General features: G+C 45.9%; 1 protein-coding gene across 1 annotated transcript in view; it reads right to left on the reverse strand.

Moving 5' to 3' along the window:
• The window catches only part of LOC143826018 (uncharacterized), a 172385-nt gene that overhangs the window by 28075 nt on the left and 123007 nt on the right, over positions 1–21303 (reverse strand). The window contains exon 4 of the mRNA XM_077314568.1: positions 9179–9237. Coding sequence (XP_077170683.1) covers positions 9179–9237 — 59 coding nt within the window. The remainder of the gene's footprint in view (positions 1–9178; positions 9238–21303) is intronic.

Genomic DNA, 21303 nt, shown 5'->3' on the forward strand with positions numbered 1-21303 from the left:
AGAGAAAAAAGGCATCTTATCAGGGAAAGGGCGGGGCAAACCAGGGCTATCAAGGCCACATCAGTTTTGTTTGTGATTTATCATCTCAGGTGGTCAACAGGGAAAGATGCTGGGGAATGTTTATCCATCTCAGCGCTTTTCCATTGCTGGATTAGAAAAGGCCTTTATAGAAAACTGAATTAGGTCGCATTGATTAGATTACCAGAAATTTGAATGTTTGGAAATTCCTTCGGAAAGTCTGGAGAGCTCTTATGAACACTCTTATGAACAGTGAGGAAGAAACCTTGGAGACATTTGTGCGTTGACTTTCCGACTTTCACAAAGAAGAAGAGTTGGTTTATATACCGCACTTTTCACTGCCCAAAGGACTTTCAAAGCAGCGTACAATCGCCTTCCTTGTGAGGTAGGTAAGGCCGAGAGAGCATCTCATAGGACTGCTTGGTCGGAACAGCACTATCAGGGCTGTGACAAGTCCAAGGTCACCCAGCTGGCTGCATATGGAGGAGTAGGGAATCCAACCCAGCTCGCCAGATTAGAAGTCTTAACCACTACACCACACTGGTTCCACATGCGGCTAAATGGTGAATTACGCCGCCATTTTGACATGATCCCTGATAAAACTCTTAGGGGCTTTTTGCACGGCTTCAAAATCGCACAATGGTTGCCAATTGGAAACGCTATTGATTTGCCATAACGCACGACGTCGTAGACAATCTGCAACACTCCTGAAACCGATCAGCAAAAAGCGCTTCGTTGTAGCGCTTTCAGGGGAATCCCAAAAAGTGGATTCACCCTCCGGAAAGCGCTACACTCTTGCAAACAATCTGCAACACTAGCGATAAAGACCTGTGCGTTAACATTGTTGCGGTTTCTTCAAAGTCCCTCCTCCTGAGCCTGTCCTCCAAACTTCCGGCGAAGCGATCGCCATTTTTTTTTCTCCGAGCGAGCGGGGATAAACGCACCAGCGAGCCTTTTTCTGTTTAGAGGCTTCCCTGGCTTCAGTCCTTCACCTTTAGTCACTAAGCACAAACCACATAAAAGCCCGTTTGCTGAAATAAAGTCACTTTATTTTTTACACATTAATTCAGCCGAAAATCGGGCCCGTGAGAGGGGGGGGGGATTTTTTTTTTATCACTCGAGGCAGCGTGGCAACGATCATACGATCAAACGACAGCTCACATTAGGCAGCTGGATGGGTCTCTCCGTTGTAACGAATCTACACAGATTCGTTACAATGGGGCTGTTTTTTTTTAAAAAAAACCTTTCTTAAAGGGAAAGGGGCTGTTTGGGAGCATGCTAACGGCTGCCCATTGGCTGCTTGACGGCCAGGGGCGGGACGAGCTTGGAAATAGCGCTTCCTTTTCTGCCGAGACCGGAAGCTGCGGGAAACGCTACAAAACGCAACTGGATTCCACTACAAAGGCAGGTATGCATAACAACGAATTCCACTATTTTAAATGGCGATTTTTCGTTCAGTGACCAATTTGCAACAAAGATCCCGGTGCGAAAAGCCCCTCAGGCCATACAGGTGCTTTCTGAGTGGTACAAAAACAATTGGCATCTTTTACTCAAGACACAATGGATCAGCAGCAACAAGTGTGGATAAGCCCTCAAAAGACAAGAAGGTTAACTGGGTAGATTTCTTCCACATTGGTTGGGTAAATGTAAGGAACCAGTCTGGTTTACAGTAGTATGAATATGTAGACTCCACAGCAAAACATTCTTCACCAAAATGAGAAAAAAAGAATAAAATAGGGGTTGGATCCACTGCTTCCCTTCTAGGAAATGAGAAGACTCCCACTGAATTTAAAAGGTTGACATGGGATGGAGTAGAGTTGTTCTCTCTTACCCCAGAGGGACGGACCAAAACTAATGGGATGAAATTAATTCAAAAGAAATTCCATCTAAACATCAGGAAGAAGTTCCTGACAGTTAGAGTGGTTTCTCAGTGGAACAGGCTTCCTCGGGAGGTGGTGGGTTCTCCATCTTTGGAAATTTTTAAACAGGGGCTGGATAGCCATCTGACACAGAGGCTGATTCTGTGAAGGCTCAAGGGGGTGGCAGGTTACAGCGGATGAGCAATAGGGTTGGGAGTGTCCTGCATAGTGCAGGGGGTTGGACTAGATGACCCATGAGGTCCCTTCCAACTCTATGATTCTATGATTCTATGAATAAATGGGTCTTCCTGGAAGACCCTTCCCAATGAAATGAATGTTCTGCCAACAGAAGGATATTTGTTTAGTGCCAAGAGAACAGTTTGCTTCAATTCAATAAAAGTCACTATTGAAAAATAAAACTGTTTCTGTTTTGACTAGTTTAATAGTGGTCAACCTCTTAGAGCACTAATATTAGTCTAACAAATATAGACAGGATAGTTATGTCCAGGCATATCTAATCTCTTCTTTGGGTTATTATTCCCCTGTGGAATAATAGGAACGATACTGAAAGTAAGTCCTGGTTTGCCTTAATCCTCCTGCTTCATTCAATGGAGAGCCAGCTTGGTGTAGTGGTCAGGAGACTACCTTGAGACTCCTTCAGGTAGAGAAAAGCAGCATATAAGAACCAACAACTCCAACTCCAACTCTTCTTCTTCTTCGATATAAGAGTGAGTTGCAAGGGGCCATACAGGCCATCTAGTCCAACTCCCTGCTTAATGCAGGATCAGCCCATTATCAACAGATCTGAGGTTTTAGAAAGCCAATTCTAGGGTACTGGCTGGTTCCCCAAATTTGCCAAACATGTGGTTGCCTAATTTTTTAAAAACATCACTGGGTGGAAGGAGGAAGATCTTCAGATGTTTATGCCCAAGTCCAAGGCCTGCCAGCCCTGCCAGCTGGGAAACATGTGGAGATTTTGGGGGGCAGGGCTTGGGAAAGTAAGATTGCCAGACCCTCCTTGGCTACCGGCAGGGAAGGGGGGATAGGGTTGCCATCTCCTGGTTGGGAAACTCTTGGAGATTAAGGGAAGGAGCTGGGCAGGACAGGGGCCTCAGTGGGGTACAATGCTGTAGAGTCCACTCACCAAAGCAGCCATTTTATCAGGGGGAATTGATCAATGTAGCCTGGGTATGAGCTGTAATTCCAAGGGATCCCCAGGCTGGAATCTCTATGGAGGCTGGAATCTATATGGAGAGGGGAGGGATCTCAGCAGGGTATAATGTTATAGAGCAGGGGTAGTCAACCTGTGGTCCTCCAGATGTTCATGGCCTACAATTCCCATGAGCCCCTGCCAGCAAACGCTGGCAGGGGCTCATGGGAATTGCAGCCCATGAGCATCTGGAGGACCACAGGCTGACTACCCCTGTTATAGAGTCCACCCTCCGAAGCAGCTGATTTCTCCAAGGGAACTGATCTTCGTTGTCTGGAGATCAACTGTAATAGCGGGAGATCTCCAGGTACCCACTAGACAGGAAGCAGTACTATTTGAGGAGAACTAGACTTCCCTTTTACGTCATCTTGAGTAAATTCTAGGGCTGGCACCCCAAAAGCCTGTTGTGGACACACCGCCTCCCCTCACATCCTTTCCAGTTATGAGTACTGTTTAGCTACTTGTTTCATACTCATGAAGCAACTGAACGGCTCCTACCTCTCAGGAAATTATAAAACCAGCTGTTGTACCTTTCCAGTTCTGTACTCTCGTAAAGAGCAGCTCCGATTTCCCTTCCAGTCGCGGCCTCTGAAGATTACATTACCTGAGAGATCGCCCTTCAAATTATTTGTCCAGACACGGCCCGGCAGTTCAAGCAACACCCCAAAACTTTGCGGTAGGCCTCCAAACACTATGTGACTACTGCTGTAATTACAATTATTCTGTGTAGGTGTTCAGTGATTCTAAGCAATTTGTTAACCATACACTTTCTATTTTTTTTTTTTAATGTCTCAGTGCTTCTTGAGTTGACCTGACTAAGCTCAGTTGGAGAATTATTTCTATTTCTGTACCCTGGATCTTCCCTCCCAGCGTAAGGTTTTTATGTTGGCTTGTACTAATGCTTTCCCCTCTAAGGTCTTATCTCTTCCCAGGAGAGACTGTGTCCTTGTGGAATGGGTCTGCCTAATTCAATATCACATATAATATTACAATGCCCTCTTCGTGAAGCTCCTCGTAGGAAATGTCTTTCAATCTTCCTGCAGGACAAAGCTCATGCAAATAAAGATCGTGTTTGCTCATTCCTTTTGGATGATACCAATCCTGATATCAAAATAGAGGTAATCGAATTTTTAATAGCTGCTGCCAAGACAAGAAGAAGAAGAGTTGGTTCTTATATGCCGCTTTTCCCTACCCGAAGGAGGCTCAAAGCGGCTTACAGTCGCCTTCCCATTCCTCTCCCCACAACAGACACCCTGTGGGGTGGGTGAGGCTGAGAGAGCCCTGATATCACTGCCCGGTCAGAACAGTTTTATCAGTGCCGTGACGAGCCCAAGGTCACCCAGCTGGTTGCATGTGGGGGAGTGTGGAATCGAACCTGGCATGCCAGATTATAAGTCCGCACTCCTAACCACTACACCAAACAAGGACATAAGCCTGACTACCAGATGTAGATTATTTAGATCTATCATATTTCCAATAGCTGCTTATGGTTGCGAAAGTTGGAAGATGAAAAAATTGGCCAAGAAGAGAATCGATTTATTTGAACTCTGGTGTTGGAGAAGGCTTCTGGGGTTTCCATGGACAGCAAGAGTCACAAACAAGGAAATACTAGAGCGCATTAAGCCTGATAAATCACTGGAAGGCCAAATCACAAAATTCCAGCTCATTTACTTTGGTCATATCATGCGATCCAACTCAACGGAGAAAGCAATTATGCTAGGACTGGTCAGTGGAAAAAGGAAACCAGGCCGACAAAGAACACAGGGGTTAGACATGAGCAAAATGGACACTGGCCAGAACATTGCACGGCTGAGGGAGGCGGTGTGAGATCGGGGACTGTGGCGACAGCGATGCTATGGGATCGCCATGTGTCGGACATGACTGAATGGCTGACAACATCAACAACAAGACTAATACTAATCTTGAATTGTTGTTTCATGCTGTCTAAAATTGTGCTTCTGCTAGTTTACTTAAGTTATCTTTTGATCGGATGTAGCAGCTTTATTAACTCATGCTTTTTTCCCTTTTGGGATTCAACATAGCCTTATTTCATAATCTATAGATTATGTGAAAACTTGGACCATAAGGAAGGCCGAGCGTCAAAGAATTGAGGCTTTTGAACTCTGGTGCTGGAGAAGACTCTTGCAGATCCCTTGAACTGCAAGACGAACAAATCGGTCAGTCCTAAAGGAGGTCAGCCCTGACTGCTCTTTAGAAGGCCCGATCCTGAAGATAAAACCGGAATACTTGGCCATCTCATAAGAAGGAAGGACTCCCTGGAGAAGAGCCTAATTCTGGGAGCGATTGAGGGCAAAAGAAGAAGGGGACGACAGAGAATGAGGTGGCTGGATGGAGTCACTGAAGCAGTCGGTGCAAACTTAAATGGACTCTGGGAAATGGTAGAGGACAGGAAGGCGTGGAGGATCATGGTCCATGGGGTCGCGATGGGTCGGAAACGACTTTGCACCCAACAACAACAATCGTTTCATAATATATTATTTCACAATCTATTATTTTCCATTAAAGGAGCTTGATTGGTTGATTGACTAAGCTCCATCAAGTGATGAAAAGTCCAAGACCGGATGACCTAAAATAGCACGCCACATCCTATGCTAAGTTCCACAAAACGCAAAGCTCTAGTCCCAGTCAGTAGTAAAAGTACTGGCCCCTGTCGGAAATTCCAACTTGGATTCTGAGTGTCTCTAAAGGGGAGGAAGGGGATCAATTAAAAAGAAAAAGAGAGCTCCCACTTTCAGCATCATCTGTCTCAGCCGTTCAAATGGGACCACCTGTACTTCTCTAGATGAAGCATCGGGGGATATGCAGAGTTACCACTTTCTGCTGCCCAATTTCGGTCAAGTTCAGCCATGGGCCTAATGGCAAATCCATCCACTTACCGTTTCCCAGGTTTCATCACTCTGCATACCACAACACATTTAACAAGGTGGAATGTGTTCCCGTTCAGCCTGCCAGAAAAACTGCGTCTACCAGATGAAAGACTCTGTTATATCATAGTAAATGACGTACGGTACTGTAGCTGAACTCTTAACCCTATGGTGTTAAAGTCGCCCATTACCTTGGTGAGCAAGAGTTCACTAGGACATTCCAGCTGACCTCAGGGACCTTGAAATGTCCTTTTACAGAATGGGACGCAGCATATTAGTTCTAACATTTACATTTATAGAAGAGAGCTTCTGATTTTACCTGCTATGGGTTTAGGAAACAGAATATTTCATAGCACTGGAGAAGAATTACCCATCTTTAAATTCGGTGTTCCAAACACCTCACTTTATTTGTGTCTTGCAGGTTTAAACAAGGGAACTAAAAACACATTAGCACCGGGGAATGCGTCAGAGCAGCCTTTCTCTGGAGGGACTCAGGACCACACCAAGTGCAAAAGTTCTAACACATTTTATCACCAACCTTTTTGCCAAAATGGGAATTGAGATACTGGAATTGTCTCAGAGACCGTTTATGCACTGGGAACTTCATTGCCCCAGCTTCCATGCAGGAACACAAATCAGGGGCGGATGAGGTGCACCGGGCCAGATGCTTCCCCATGTGGGTGCAGGAAGAGGTGGGGCAACCTGCCACAACTAAAACTCCAGCCTGCAGCTCGGCATGAAACCTCCAGTGCATAAACGGTCAGAGGGATGCTGCAGTACAGTTTTATAAAGATCTAGCCACTTAGTTAGATGTGGTCAAAGGTTTCTCATTCTAGTTCCAACAACAGACAGAAGCGCTCAAAGAGAACATGAAGGCAAGAGTGTTCCAACTGCTATTTGCCCCCTAACAACAAAGAATCACAAACAAATTACTCTGAAAGCCAAAGTTCCACTTAGCCACAATGGCTAAAAGCTAGCTATAGACCTGTCCTTCCCAAGACTTTGTACTAGCCCTCTAAGTGACCATCATCAAATTGTTTGGACAGAACATTCCAAAAGTTACATCGCATTCAATGACTGCCGTCTTCTGCCATCATGATGAATGGCTAAATAGTGGAGAGAAGGCTCCCAGGTCTAAGAATGAGGCAGGAGGGAGTCATCACCCATATCATCCTCCTCTATACTAGCGACCTCCCCTCCTTGCAACCGGGTTTGTCAGCCCTGCTTCCTCCCTGACCTGTTGGAAGGAGCTTCCTTTTATTCTCTTCCCCGTCCTGGCCCTTAGCATGCCTGGCTTCCTGTTAAGTCTCCATCCCCCTCCAGATGACTGGGAAGCTCATGGGTCGAGCCCTTCCAACGAGGGGCTGGGCCCAGAGGCTCTTGTTGCCAGCTTGCCTCCTTTAGGTTCTCTGAGGGGTCCACCCACCCTTTCCCCACCCAGACTTCCCTGGGAGCTGGGTCCTCCAACTCCAGAGTGACAGGTCTTCCCCCCCCCACCCTTGTGGCTTGTCCAGGTGGTCACTCCTTGGAACCCTTGGAGCACTGCTTCCAGCTTCCTCTGCCTCTTCCCACCTTGCCACAGTCACACCACCAGACCAGTCTCTTCCAGCTTCTCCACGGGCCAGTGGTATCTCTCAGCCGGCATTATGCCAGCCTGCCGCTCTTTCAAGGTTGCAGGTGGGCCCACAGGCTTTGCCCCTGGAGCCATTGCCGCATCCCTCACCCTGTTCTCTGCTAGCTTCTCCCTGGCTGAGTTTGGGCTTTGGAGGGGTAGGGTTTGGGCTTGGCCTGAATTCCACCAACACTGTGGGCAAGGAGCCCCAATCTGTAAACCGCTCCTGTGGAGTGGTATAAATAAAGCGCTAAGGGGTAAAGGGGAGGAGAGAGGGCGGGCCGAGTCCGTGATAAAAACTCGGAGGGGCCAATCCTGATTGTAATGTATAGCAACGTCAGGAGGCTCCTGACATTACTCCTTATTGGCCCCTCAGAGTGTCAATCGCGGGCCAAGCGGCCAATTGGCCGGTTGGCCCATTCTCGGTTGGGCCGGCAGGGGAGTCGCCGCGTGGAGGAAGCTGCCTTCCTTGCGGTTAAGTCCTCCAGCCGGCTTACCATCACCCTCGGGAAAGGAGCAGGGATGCTGTGTCGAAGACACGGCGTCCCTGCTCCTTTCCTGCCCGGAGTTCCTTCACCCTCGGCCACTCAGCCGGCTTGGGCGGGGGGCCCTACTCCTTTCCCGCCCATGCACTCCAGCCGCGGGACCGCCACGCCCCGGGGAGCCTTTGCCTGGCGAAGGCTTCGCCGGGGAGGGGGCCTAGCACCCATTTTATTTTAAAATAAAATGGGCTTTCCCCCTAGTCTCAAATAAGTTAATTATATATTTATGTGGTGGAGGACTTGTTTTCCTGTTCCTTGACTCTATTGCCCATTTGTTTCAATTGATGACACTGAGTATTTTAGTCTTACGGACGCATGTGTGTGAAACCCATATGTCCTCCCCTCCATTCTTACAAACCCCAGTGATCAACGCTGTTTGGGATTAGTAAAACAACATTTAACCCTTGGCCAAGACTAAATGACACACGTGATCCAAAATGTAGCCATGACACCTTTAGAGCTGTGGTGTTATTTCAGCATGTGAAAGTGTTATGAGTCAACAGTTAAATCCAGCAGGCCATTGCCTGGAGTTTGAGTCTCAGGAATTCACAGGAAATGCAAGATGAAGGCATCCAGACCCCTTTATTTCCCCAGATAGTTGTAGGAGGGTGGGAATGAGGAGACATATAAATATGCACACAAGCCCAAAAAGTTACAATTCTGTATGCTATGCATTACTGCCCTAATCCCCTTTAATTTTTCTTAAAAATAGAAAGCCTATATACCACGTAAGTAGGCAGCCTGCAGGCTGTCTATTTTCTTTAGAGTAGAGCTTGTGTTGCAAATGGCAGGAAGCCATGAACCACAAAAATAAAACCATTCTAACCCTAGTGCTAAGTAAGGAAAACAAAGATGCCTCAGCAATTAGCAGTATTATATATGTTAGTACTAAGTAACAACAGATGTTTCACCCCGAGCCCGGTACATTCCTCACAATCCTTCAGAAACCAAAAATCTCCTGACGTTGCTATACATTACAATTATCTTGGGTTTTGCGATCCTTGCCGAGGAGCTCGGAGTGGCAAATGCCAAAGTTTGTCGGTGTCTCTTACCTGTATCGACATCGGCACGCCGCGTACTTCTGCTGACTTAACAGACTAGTCAGCGTGCTCTGTAAAGACATGTGCAGGCTATGAATCATTAGCAAACATGCAAGGCTAATTGGCAAAACACTCGTAAAAGATTCGGAGGGTGGGTTAATTACAATTCATTACGTAAACCATCCCTGGGCTATTGTTAAAAAAAAAAAAGCATTAACTTTCAAGGTCCAGTATTTTACGATTCGCTTTGCCGGGTTGTGAGAAAGTCTTTGTATCAAACTACATTAATTACAGTTTGGGCCACAAAAGGCTTTATGGTGTGTCTCGGGATACGGTGTTACTCGACATCCTTGTAATGTACGGATCCATATGGGCTGCACATTGCTCGCAACTGGCAAGAAGCCCCCCCCCCTCCCCAAATTATGGTATTTTCTAAACATATACACAGGGCTGCTTTAAAGGCTGGAACATTTAATTGCTTCCCCTCTCTCATTTGTTCATGCTAGCAAATAAAATGTTGGGGAGGGGGAGATGGAGATACAGGGACTTGCATGTATCGGGGAACAGGACTAAGAATGCAATCCTAAACTACCTTCCGTTGATTAAAGTGGTGTAATTTTGTTTAGGATTGCCACTGGAATTGTTAAATTAGTTCACTGATCTTCGTTGAATTTGTCTAAGTGATTTGCTTAGGTAGCACGGTGCAGGTGGAATAACAGAACAGATGTCGGTTGTATCAGTCTGCTAATGCAAGTCTATTGCAGAATAGAGAATAATGAGTAATCTTTACGGGAAATATTATTTACAAACATATATCATAATAGTCTACTTCAGTCTCCTTACTGAAGCACTGCACCCTGGTTGAGAAAGCCTGGACCATTTGCACACTGGAGGTTTCATGCTGGCTGCAGGCCAGAGCTTGAACTGGGGCAGGTTGCCCCGCCTCTTCCTGTTCCTGCACTTTGCCTGAGCCGGATTTGGGCTTCCGCAAGGAAGCGAGGGCAGTGAAGTTCCCAGTGCAGAAACAGTCTTGCTCTAGTGAAAGGAACTCTGCATCGGACTACAATGTGAATAACATCTGACAGGCAAGTTCCACACATGGGCCATTTTAACATGGTAACTTTAAATGATTTACAGCTATCGGAGTAACCAGAACCCTGAAATATTGTAGGCTTTTGTGTTACTGAACCCTGAACAGGCAACAACCCAGAAAGAGAATTAACCAAGGGGAAAATAAGAGTCTGTGACATAAAACTCCCAGGAGTATGGGCCACACAAATCATTGTAATTGAGAATACAAATAAAGCCGCCCAATCGATGGGCATTATTCAAGTAGCAGGCTAAGTGATACCAGAGACGGTAATGTGTGGAAATCTGAGGAATGCTGAAGAGAGAACTGGACTCTGCAAACAGAATAACCTGTTTCTTTGGTTCTGAAACATCGCATGAAAGAAAGGCATTGGCCAAAGATTAGCAAGGAGGAATAGGGATATATTTAATCCTGTAATCTAGTGAGACTTCTTTCAGCAAGAGACATCTCAGACTCCATCTTTATTTCCTACCACCCCACAGTGGGATGGGAGATAGCCAAAAAACTAGTGTCACCTCCTCCTTCTCTTGCTTAGAAAGACTTTCCTGTGGACAGGAATTATTGTCATGTGTCTCTGTCATGTCTAAAGTTACCAATCTTCAGGTCGTGGTTGGAAATCTATTGGGATTACAACTGATCTTGACGTGACAGAGATCAGTTCATCTGGAAAAAATACTCCCTTTAGAAAGTTGACTGTATGACATTATATCCATTATACTCCTCCCCTCCCCAAACCCAACCTCAAGCTTCACCCCTGAAATCTTGAGGTATTTCCCAACCCAAACTTGGCAACCGTAGCCATGTCATAGTCCTGGCCCAAGGGATGTTCACCTGGCCTCAACCTGGGCCAGGTTCGCTTGGCCCCAACCTGGTGGAATGAACTCCCGGGAGAGTTAACGGCCCTGATGGAGCTCACGCAGTTACGCAGGGCCTGTAAGATGGAAGTCTTCCACCAGGTCTTTGGTTGAGGCCAGAGCATTTAAGATCTGGGTCCCCCCTGAGTAATGAGTTAAGGGGGTGATCATGTTAATCCCTATTAACCCTCTGAGTCGTTTATAATCTTTCTATTGAGGTGGGGGTGGGGATATTTTATTCCACTGCCAGGTTGTTGTTGGGGTTTTAGGTTTTATGGGAGGAGATTTTATTGTAAATTAAATTATAAATAAATAAAATAAATAAATCACTTACAACAATATGCATTCTATATACATTCAAGAAATAGGGCTGCTATAAATCCTGGTCTAGGCAGGGATCCCCAGTTTTAGGACACACCTCTCCCCCTGCAACCCACCAAAATTCCTTACAAACTGGAAGAACACCACAAATTAGCTGATGTCATCTGTAAGTGATGTCAACATGTCAGTGCTTTTTTTGGGGGGGACCTCTGGTTTCTGGGCAAAACTCTATGGTTAGAAGCTAATTCTACCATAGAGGTTTTGCCCAGAAGCCAGAATGTCATCCCCCCCTCCCAACATCGCTGCCATGCTGATGTCACTTCCAGGTGTCATCGGCACATCATGTTAATTAGAGGTACTCCTCCCCCCTCCCGGAATGCGCACCCCCATCCCTCACTGGCAGCTACAAGGCAACATTACCAAACAATATTGGTCAGTTATTTCCTCAAAGGTTGTTAACTACACCCATGGAGAAACAAAAAATCCTGTGTGGACAATATCAAATGCATATAAAAAGTATAAATAACCATTTTGTATTAAAAAGATAAAGTTCAAGGAAAATAATTAGAAAAGTTATGAGGTAAACATGAGGCGGTTTTCCTTCTGTGATGAAAACAAGGCTACGGCAGGCGTATGTAGGCCTCTGGGCAGCCTGCCAAGTAGCAGAGTTGCTATTACTAAAGGAATGGTTCTCTCTGAGGTTCTCAGTAAGTTCACCTCATATTTATACAGGGAGGAATGCACAAAGCAAGACTTTTCTTTATGTATGTTTTCGATGACTTTTTGGAATTCATTAATTAGCGCCACTGTGAGAACCAATGGGATGTAGCATTTTGATGAGAAAAGTGGTTCTCAACCTTCCTAATGCTGTGACCTTTTAATACAGTTCCTCATGTTGTGGTGACCCCCAACCATAAAATCATGCGACTGTTCTTTCACAGAAATTAAACCAAAATTGACCAATGGCGTGAAGATCCATTGTTCATGATTGTATATAAATTCTTTTTTCCCTGGGGTTTCTCAGTTCAGTTCTGCCTCTTGTCCCACCATGCTGATATCGCTCTTTTCCACTGCTCCAGACAGATGAACGCTCTATCTCGATCTACCCCGCAAGGGTGTTGTGTGGATGGGGCCCCTCCTGGCCAAGCTGCTTGCTCTGCCGCGACCCCTGTGAAAGGGTCATATGACCCCCAAAGGAGTCCCGACCCCCAGGTTGAAAACCACTGGATTAGAATATCAGTTTAAGATTCAGGAGACCCAAATTCAAATTTCACCTTTTACATCGCAGCTCACTAGGTGACTTTGAACCACTCACTTTCTTTCGACCTAGCCTACTTCACAGAATTGTTGTTGTGAGGATGAAAACGGAGAAGAGACAAACAGCAAAGTAAGCTGCTTTGGTAGAAAAATTTGGTTTAGATGTGGTATGGGAGGCCCTATAGGGTAAGACCATGTACAGAATTCCTCCCGTGGTGGGAAAGACTTCACTAGTATACAGTTGAAAACTTCCCAGTGCCCAAGGGGGGAGAATGTACCCAGGTTTGGCTAACTTCCCAGCACAAGACAGGTAGCACAGAAACAGGGAACATGTGAGATGAGGGACCAATCAGAAATGAGCTGATGTAATGCAGAAACTCACACATGCATAGTTAACTTGGGTTACACCTTGGGTTATGCCAGGGTTTCCCAACCAAGGGTCCATGGACCGTGGGGTCCCTGGCCTTTCTCCTCTTACCTTAATGGCCACACACTAGGGAACTGGCTGCTTCCACTCGGAGGGCTTGGTGGATGGCCACGGTGTAAAAATCAAGGGGGGTGGGGAGACTGGTTGGGCCGTGGTGTGGGTGGTCCGGACAGTCTTCTCAGTTCCTGCCATTCTTTCAAGCCAACATGAGGCAGAGCTGCTGTAGTAGTAGTAACAGTGGGGAGAGGGAGCAAAAGGAGGTTGAAGGGTGAAACTGGTGATGTCACTTCTGGTGTCATGTCATTTCTGGAGGGCATGGCAGGGAGGCGTGGCCAGCTGGCATCACTTCCAACGGCCCACAAAGCCTAGAAATTTATTTCAGGGGCTCCTCCACAGTCTAAAGGTTGAAAAAGGCTGGGTTAGGCCATAACTTGGTAAGCAGCCCAATGAGACACGAGGTCGAGGAATAAAATGTATAAAAGAAAGTGCTTATCTTCCTTGCGTCAAAGAAAATTGTTTTATGTCTGACTGGAGACAGTTATTTTCTTCCTTTTGCTAGCAAAATAAATGCTAACACTTTTGCTTCTCAAATGGTCATCCTTCTTGCTTCTCCATTTGGCTAGGACAGCAGGGAGCATCCCTTTTGAGTGGAAAATAAACTTCTAAAACCCCAAATCATAGAATCATAGAATCATAGAGTTGGAAGGGGCCATACAGGCCATCTAGTCCAACCCCCTGCTCAACGTAGGATCAGTCCTAAGCATCCTAAAGCATCCAAGAAAAGTGTGTATCCAACCTTTGCTTGAAGACTGCCAGTGAGGGGGAGCTCACCACCTCCTTAGGCAGCCTATTCCACTGCTGAACTACTCTGACTGTGAAAATTTTTTTCCTGATATCTAGCCTATATCGTTGTACTTGTAGTTTAAACCCTCTCCTCTGCAGCCAACAGAAACAGCATCCTGTGGCAACCTTTCAAATACTTAAAGAGGGCTATCATGTCCCCTCTCAACCTCCTTTTCTCCAGGCTGAACATTCCCAAGTCCCTCAACCTATCTTCATAGGGCTTGGTCCCTTGAAAATAGTGGTAAATTTATCTTTAGTTAAGAACTAGCTAAGTAGGGCCCTGAAAGATAGTAAACTTTAACTGGCTGGCTGAGCAGAATGATAAATTGGGAGGGAGCTCTTCAGGTTGGTTTGTCACGTATGACCTTTCTGGAAAAAAAAATGATTTCAGGCCACAGTCATATACTATTACTATTACTATTACTATTACTATTACTATTACTATTACTATTACTATTACTATTACTATTACTATTACTATTAATTCAATTTATTACTCGCCACTCCCAGACGGGTTACGAGTGCCTGAATAAAACTCCCCGTAAAAAGCCCATTAAAACCATAGACATGAGACAACACAATTCATTAATCGAGATGACGAAAATACGGTGGAAAAACTCACTCAGCTATTCTCATTCCCCCAATAAACATCTCCTAAAGGGGTTGGTGGGAAGAGGGGCACAGACGGAACTTGCAAACCGCCACTAATACCGCTCTATCCTGGAAGTTTCCGTAACATCTAGACTTAATTATGGTAATGTGGGGCTGCCCTTGAAGACAGTGTGGAAAGTTCAGTTGGTTCAAAATGTGCTAGCTAGAGCACAGGAGTCTTTCTTGAATTTTGTTACCATTCAGAAACCCCTGAAACATTCTTCAGGCTTTGAGAAACCCCAGAGCTGGTGCAATCATGCAGAATATGGTTGGGAAGCAAAGCTGTGCACACACCCACCTGGGGTCTCTCCCCTTCCCACCTCTTCCAGGCCTATCATTGGCCTTTTGCGGGGAGGGTGGGTCAACATGACCACATATGGTCATATCACCCAATAAATATTTAACAAACTTTTAAAAAATATTTAAAAATTAAGTAACATGCATTCGGAAAAACCTTCCAGGGCTGTCATGAAACCCCAGGGTTTCATGAAACCCTGGCTGAGAAAACCTGCTTTAGTGGGATCAACCAGAGCCCTGTTAAACTAATATTACATCAGCCAGACTGCGTTTCAGTTTGTTTCTGGACTCCATACAGTGTGCTGATTTTGACCTATAAAGTCCTAAATGGCTTTAAACCTAACTCTAATATGGTATCCATTCCCACTCTAATCTTTTGATTACTATAATCATAGTGTGCATTGCAATTATTGTAACAATGTAATTGTTGAAAAGTTGGGAATTACTCTTTTAAAATCCCTACTTTGTATCGCGTATTTTTTTGCTTTGTTCAGGAAGACTATATTTGTAATGTCGATTGTACTTGTATTTTGGGATTTTTGTAAAAAGGTCCATTTCATATGAACACATCTTTTAAAACGTTTCTGTAAATGGCTTAGTTGCGGCATTCCAGCTTCGGCTTCTATCAACCCAAAACTAGAGATTAGTTCAGGGGGCAAGCCTCAGCTTAGAGCTTTCTTGTGGATCACTACAGCAGAGGTTTTTAGACCACTTCCCCGACTCTCCCTGAGGGCAGGAGCTGAAACAGCTGCCTTCTTGATGGCTTTCCAGATGGACTTTTTTTAGCGGCCCTGTGAGCCAGACCAGTGAGTTAAATAGATACATCAATCAATAAATACATAAATATTTTATTTGTATACCGCCTCATCCTTCTTAGTTCAGGAGGGTTAACAAAATGTCAAAACAACACACAATAAGCAACAAAACAGCAAATCCTTCATTAAAACCACCTTGTCTCCCTGTGGGGACTGATCAGAGTTTGGAGGGGATTCTGAGGTGGATTTTTCAGGAAGACTGATTATGCACGGCAGCAGCTTGTGGCAGGGTGCTACCGGGTCCTTGTGGCAGTGTGGCATGCCCCACCGCATCTCGAGAACACACGGGGATGGAATCCCACAGCACACACAGACTGCCCCGACATAGTGCACAACGCTGGGGCTTGGAGAGACCAGTGCACTGTGTAGTAGCAGTGGCAGGGGGGAGCAGGGGGCAAAGAACACAGCCGCTCTCTCTCTGTCTCTCTCTGTCTCTCCCCCCCACACACACACACACACAGAGTCGTCATTCTCCCTTTCATCAAAATGACACCTCTTGACTGGTATTTATTTTCCAATAGGAAGTAAGCCTTCCTCAGGCCTCAGCCTCACCTTCCTCACAGGGTGTCTGTTTTGGGGAGAGAAAGGGAAGGTGACTGTAAGCTGCTTTGAGACTCCTTAGGGTAGAGAAAAGCAGCATATAAGAACCAACTCTTCTTCTTCTTCAGTAATATCGGGGCTCTCTCAGCCTCACCTCCCTCACAGGATGTCTGTTGTGGGGAGAGGAAAGGGAAGGCAAGCGTAAGCTGCTTTGAGACTCCTTTGGGTAGAGAAAAGTGGCATATAAGAACCAACTCTTCTTCTTCTTGCTTTTTAAAACTTTCCTTACACACTCATCTACATGAGGTTTGCCAAAATCCAGGTGGACTTGATCTTCTGGAATAACAAGTGACCCAATTCCCCTCAAAAAATGGCTGCTTGGTAGGGTAAACGCTAAATCCTGCTCAGGCCCCTCCTATCCCCAAACCTGACCCTTTCCAAGCTCCACCCCCAAACCCCTCCAGGTATTTTCCAAACCCTCCAGGCAACCCTAAATTTAGACTCCAAATACTGTTTCTAAAACCCAACTCACAGAAAACTGTGACTGACCCAAGGTCATGCAGCTAACCACATGTAGACACGTGGGAAATTGAACCTGGTTCTCCAGATTGGAGTCCACTGCTCTTTAACCACTACGCCATGTCAGCTAGATAATTAATACACTCACATCACCGGAAAATTAATACAGGGCTTTGCTCCAGTGTGACTCACTGTGAACATTTCTAAAAGATGCAATTAAAATTTTGCATCGATGGAACTTCTGAGCGTTTCACCTAGGTTACTTGGGCCTGTCAAGATGTATTTAAAATCACGTCCGATCGCCTTAAACTTACTTAAAAAGGCAAAGGTAAAGGTATCCCCTGTGCAAGCACTGGGTCATGTCTGACCCTTGGGGTGGCGCCCTCCTGCAGTTTCATGGCAGACTCAATACGGGGTGGTTTGCCATTCCCTTCCCCAGTCATTACCATTTACCCCCCAGCAAGCTGGGTACTCATTTTACCGACCTCGGAAGGATGGAAGGCTGAGTCAACCTTGAGCTGGCTGCTGGGATCGAACTCCCAGCCTCATGGTCAGAGCTTCAGACAGCATGTCGGCTGCCTTACCACTCTGCGCCACAAGAGGCTGCCAACCCAATTTCATTTTAAATACGAAGTGTCCCACTGCTTATCTAAGCCCTGTTATACGTTGACTGAGAGATGTCCTACCCAAAACAGAGAGGAACGCAGAGCTATATCCAGCCCTGTGGCTTGCCATTGCTGTAGGAAGATGCTGAAAGAAAATGAGCCCTGGTCGGTGTTTTGTTTCTACCATCTCAAAGCTCCAGGGTTAATAATGTTCTCCTTGGAAGAGAGAGCCAGTGACAGCCTTTGATGGCACTGCCCTAAGAGAGAAATTAGTTTTAACTTTTCTCAATGAATGTGGTCCGAGATCAAAGTGATGACGGTGGTCCAGCCAAGGCAAATGCAGCAGGCAGCCTGTTGCAACCTACAATTAACACAACAGTTAGACTGCAGTCTAGACGAGAGGCAAGCGCCCTGCCAAATTCAGCAAACACTGACAGAGATGTGGCAAGGCCAAAGTGTTGCTGTGGAAGCAGAATCCCCCTGCCACCCCTCCCGAAAGATACAAAATGGCGGAAGTGGTGGAGCACAGGACCGGATTAGACTTAGAGTTTAAACCAGGGGTAGTCAAACTGCGGCCCTCCAGATGTCCATGGACTACAATTCCCAGGAGCCCCTGCTAGCGAATGCTGGCAGGGGCTCCTGGGAATTGTAGACCATGGACATCTGGAGGGCCGCAGTTTGACTACCCCTGGTTTAAACCCAGGCGTCTTCCCCACTATTTGGAAACTGAGATCTGCTTATCTTTTCTGTCATATGACTTGAGGACCACAGATGGTTAAGCAGAGGGAAAAGGAGAAGATGCACCTCTATCAACCGCAGGGGATACTTCCACGATTGTTCTTTCAGGCGGAAAACTTGTTTCGTACAAACAGGCCCAGCCCACGCAGGGCTGTAGCAATGGTTGAGGACCAAGGAAGTTGAGGGACACAAAAGTATAAAAATATATTAAGCAATTTATTTGACAGAACTCAAGGAAATGAAATGTAAAAAAAACATAGAAAGGAACCACTTTCTCTCCCTGTGGGTCACACATGTATCAGTCTAGCCCAGGCTTTCTCAACCAGGGTTTTGTGAAAACCACGGGTTTCTTGACGGCCCTGGATGGGTTTCCTGAATGGGTGGGAGTTAATTAATTTTTATTTTCAAAGTTTTCTTAAACATTTAACTGGTGATATGACTCTATATAGTCATGTCCCCCCGCCCTAATGGTTAATGATGGGCCTGGGGTGCGTGGGAAGGGGAGGGGTCCTGGATGGGCATGGACACAGCTCTGCTTCCAAACCATATTCTGTACGATTGCGCCACTTCTGGGGTTTCTTGAAGCCTGAAGAATGTTTCAGGGGCTTCTCAACAGTAAAAAAGTTGAGAAAGGCTGTTCTAACGTACTCCATAAGTACAAAAAGCTTTGACCTAACACATTTCGGTCTGTGAGATTTTCACCAGAGGTCAGCACTATCACACACAGGCTTGGTGTACATCAACTGATAATAGCAAATTGCAGATCCAGGAAATGCTAAGGCATTCTACTTAAGACTTAAGTAAAGCTTTTTTTACTCCCTGGTTAAAAAACGAATGTTTACACTTACACCGTATTTGTAACTGTGTGATTGTATTGACCACTGATGAAGATCTCACAGATCGAAATACATTAAGTCAAAGTTTTTTGTACTGATAGGATACATGCTAGACAGTTACGTCAAGAAGAGGAGCTAGGGATTTTGTACTCCACTTTTTACTGCCCAAAGGAGTTTAAACGTGGCTGACAATCACCTACCCTTCTTCTCTCCGCAACAGATATCCTGTGAAGTAGGTGAGGCTGAGAGAGCCCTGAGAGAACAGTGTCCAGCCCAAGATCACCAAGCAAACCTCATGAGTCTCAAAGCAGCTTACAATCTACCTTCCCTTCCTCTCCCCCAAACAGACACCCTGTGAGGTGGGTGGGGCTGAGAGCTCTGAGAGAACTGTGACTGGCCCAAGGTCACCCAGCTGGCTGCACATGGAGGAGGAGTGGGGAATCAAACCCTATTCTCCAGATGACAGACAGCCACTCTTAACCACTACGCCATATTTCCCTTGAATATGGCAGCAATTTTCTTTTCTTGCTTACATACAAGTGTATTAAATAGATGTTGCTCCTATTTCTCTCATTATATACTGCTGCGAAGTATCGGATTTTATTTAGCGAGGGACACTTTCTCGCTGGCTGGCCCAAGGCTGATTGCATTGTGAACTGGATCTCTCACGGTTAGTGTGCAATGAACTCTAAAAAGGAGTGTGTGTGTTTCTGCCCAGTAAAATGATATATGCAAACACACCTTGAAGTCTATAAGACGAACTGGTAGGCCTGCCAGCTCGGGGCTGGGAAAGAGAATTTGGGGGTGAAGCCTCAGGAGGATCAGTTTTGAGAAGGGGAGGGACCTCAATGGGGCATAATTCTGGAAAGCCCGCCTTCCAACACGGCCAGGAGAACTGATCCCTGTAGCCAGAAGATAAGTTGTAAGAACAGGAGATCTCCAGCCACCACCTGGAGATTGGCAACCCAATGAATTGGCCATTTGGGTTTGTGCACTCTGAAAATGAATAAGAACCAAACTTCGGCAAACAGGTGTCCAATACAGGCTGCAGTCCTAGACGCATTTGCCTGGAACTTCAGCATGTGGCCGTTAGCATGGTTTGCATAGGATTAGGATGCAAATATAGTGTTGCTAGAACTTAGTTGATTGTTACAAGGACCCTTCACTTAAGACTGAACTAGTGCTGTCAGGCCAGAGGAAAGATTAAGGGCCATTTCGCACGGCTTCAAAGTAGCAGAATGGTTGCTATTTGGAAACGCTACTAATTTGCCATAACCCACGACGTCGTAGACAATCTGCAACAATCCTGAAACCAATCAGCAAAAAGCGCTTCGTTGTGGCGCTTTCAGGGGAATCCAGAAAAGTGGATTCACCCTCCGGATAGCGATACACTCCTGCAACCAATCTGCAACAGTAGCGCTAAAGACCTGTGCGTTACCATTGTTGCTGGTTCTTCAAAGTCCCTCCCCCTGGCTCTCTCCTCCAAACTTCCGGCGAAGCGATCGCCATTTTTTTTTCTCCGAGCGAGCGGGGATAAACGCACCGGCAAGCCTCTTTCTGTTTAGAGGCTTCCCTGGCTTCAGTCCTTCACCTTTAGTCACTAAGCACAAACCACTTAAAAGCCCGTTTGCTGAAATAAAGTCCCTTTATTTTTTACACATAAATTCAGCCGAAAATCGAGCCCGTGAGAAGGGGGGGGGGGGATTTTTTTTTATCACTCGAGGCAGCGTGCAAACGATCATACAATCAAACGACAGCTCACATTAGGCAGCTGGATGGGTCTCTCCGTAGCAACGAATCTACCTAGATTCGTTGCTATGGGTCTGTTTTTTTTTTAAAAAAAACCTTTCTTAAAGGGAAAGGGGCTGTTTGGGAGCATGCTAACGGCTGCGCATTGGCTGCTTGACGGCCAGGGGCGGGACGAGCTTGGCAATAGCGCTTCCTTTCTAGCGATTTCTGCCGAGACCGGAAGCCTGTGGGAAACGCTAAAAAACGCAACTGATTCCACTACAAAGGCAGGTATGCATAACGACGAATTCCACTATTTTAAATGGCGATTTTTCATTCCGCAAACAATTTGCAACAAAGATCCCTGTGCGAAAAGGCCCTAAGTCTGGCTTTCTCAACGGGGGATTCATGAAACCCTGGGTTTTTTTGACAGCCCTGGAAGCATTTCCTGAATGGGTGGGAATTGATTTTTATGTATTTTAAAAATTTTGTTAAACGGGGATATGACCATATATGGCCATGTCGACCAGCTCTCCCCTCCCAAAATGGTCAATGATGGGCCTGGAGCGGGTGGGGGTGAGTGGGAGGGGCTGCAAGTGGGCATGTCCACAGCTCT

Source organism: Paroedura picta, chromosome 1, assembly GCF_049243985.1.
Source record: "Paroedura picta isolate Pp20150507F chromosome 1, Ppicta_v3.0, whole genome shotgun sequence".
Taxonomy (NCBI): domain Eukaryota; kingdom Metazoa; phylum Chordata; class Lepidosauria; order Squamata; family Gekkonidae; genus Paroedura; species Paroedura picta.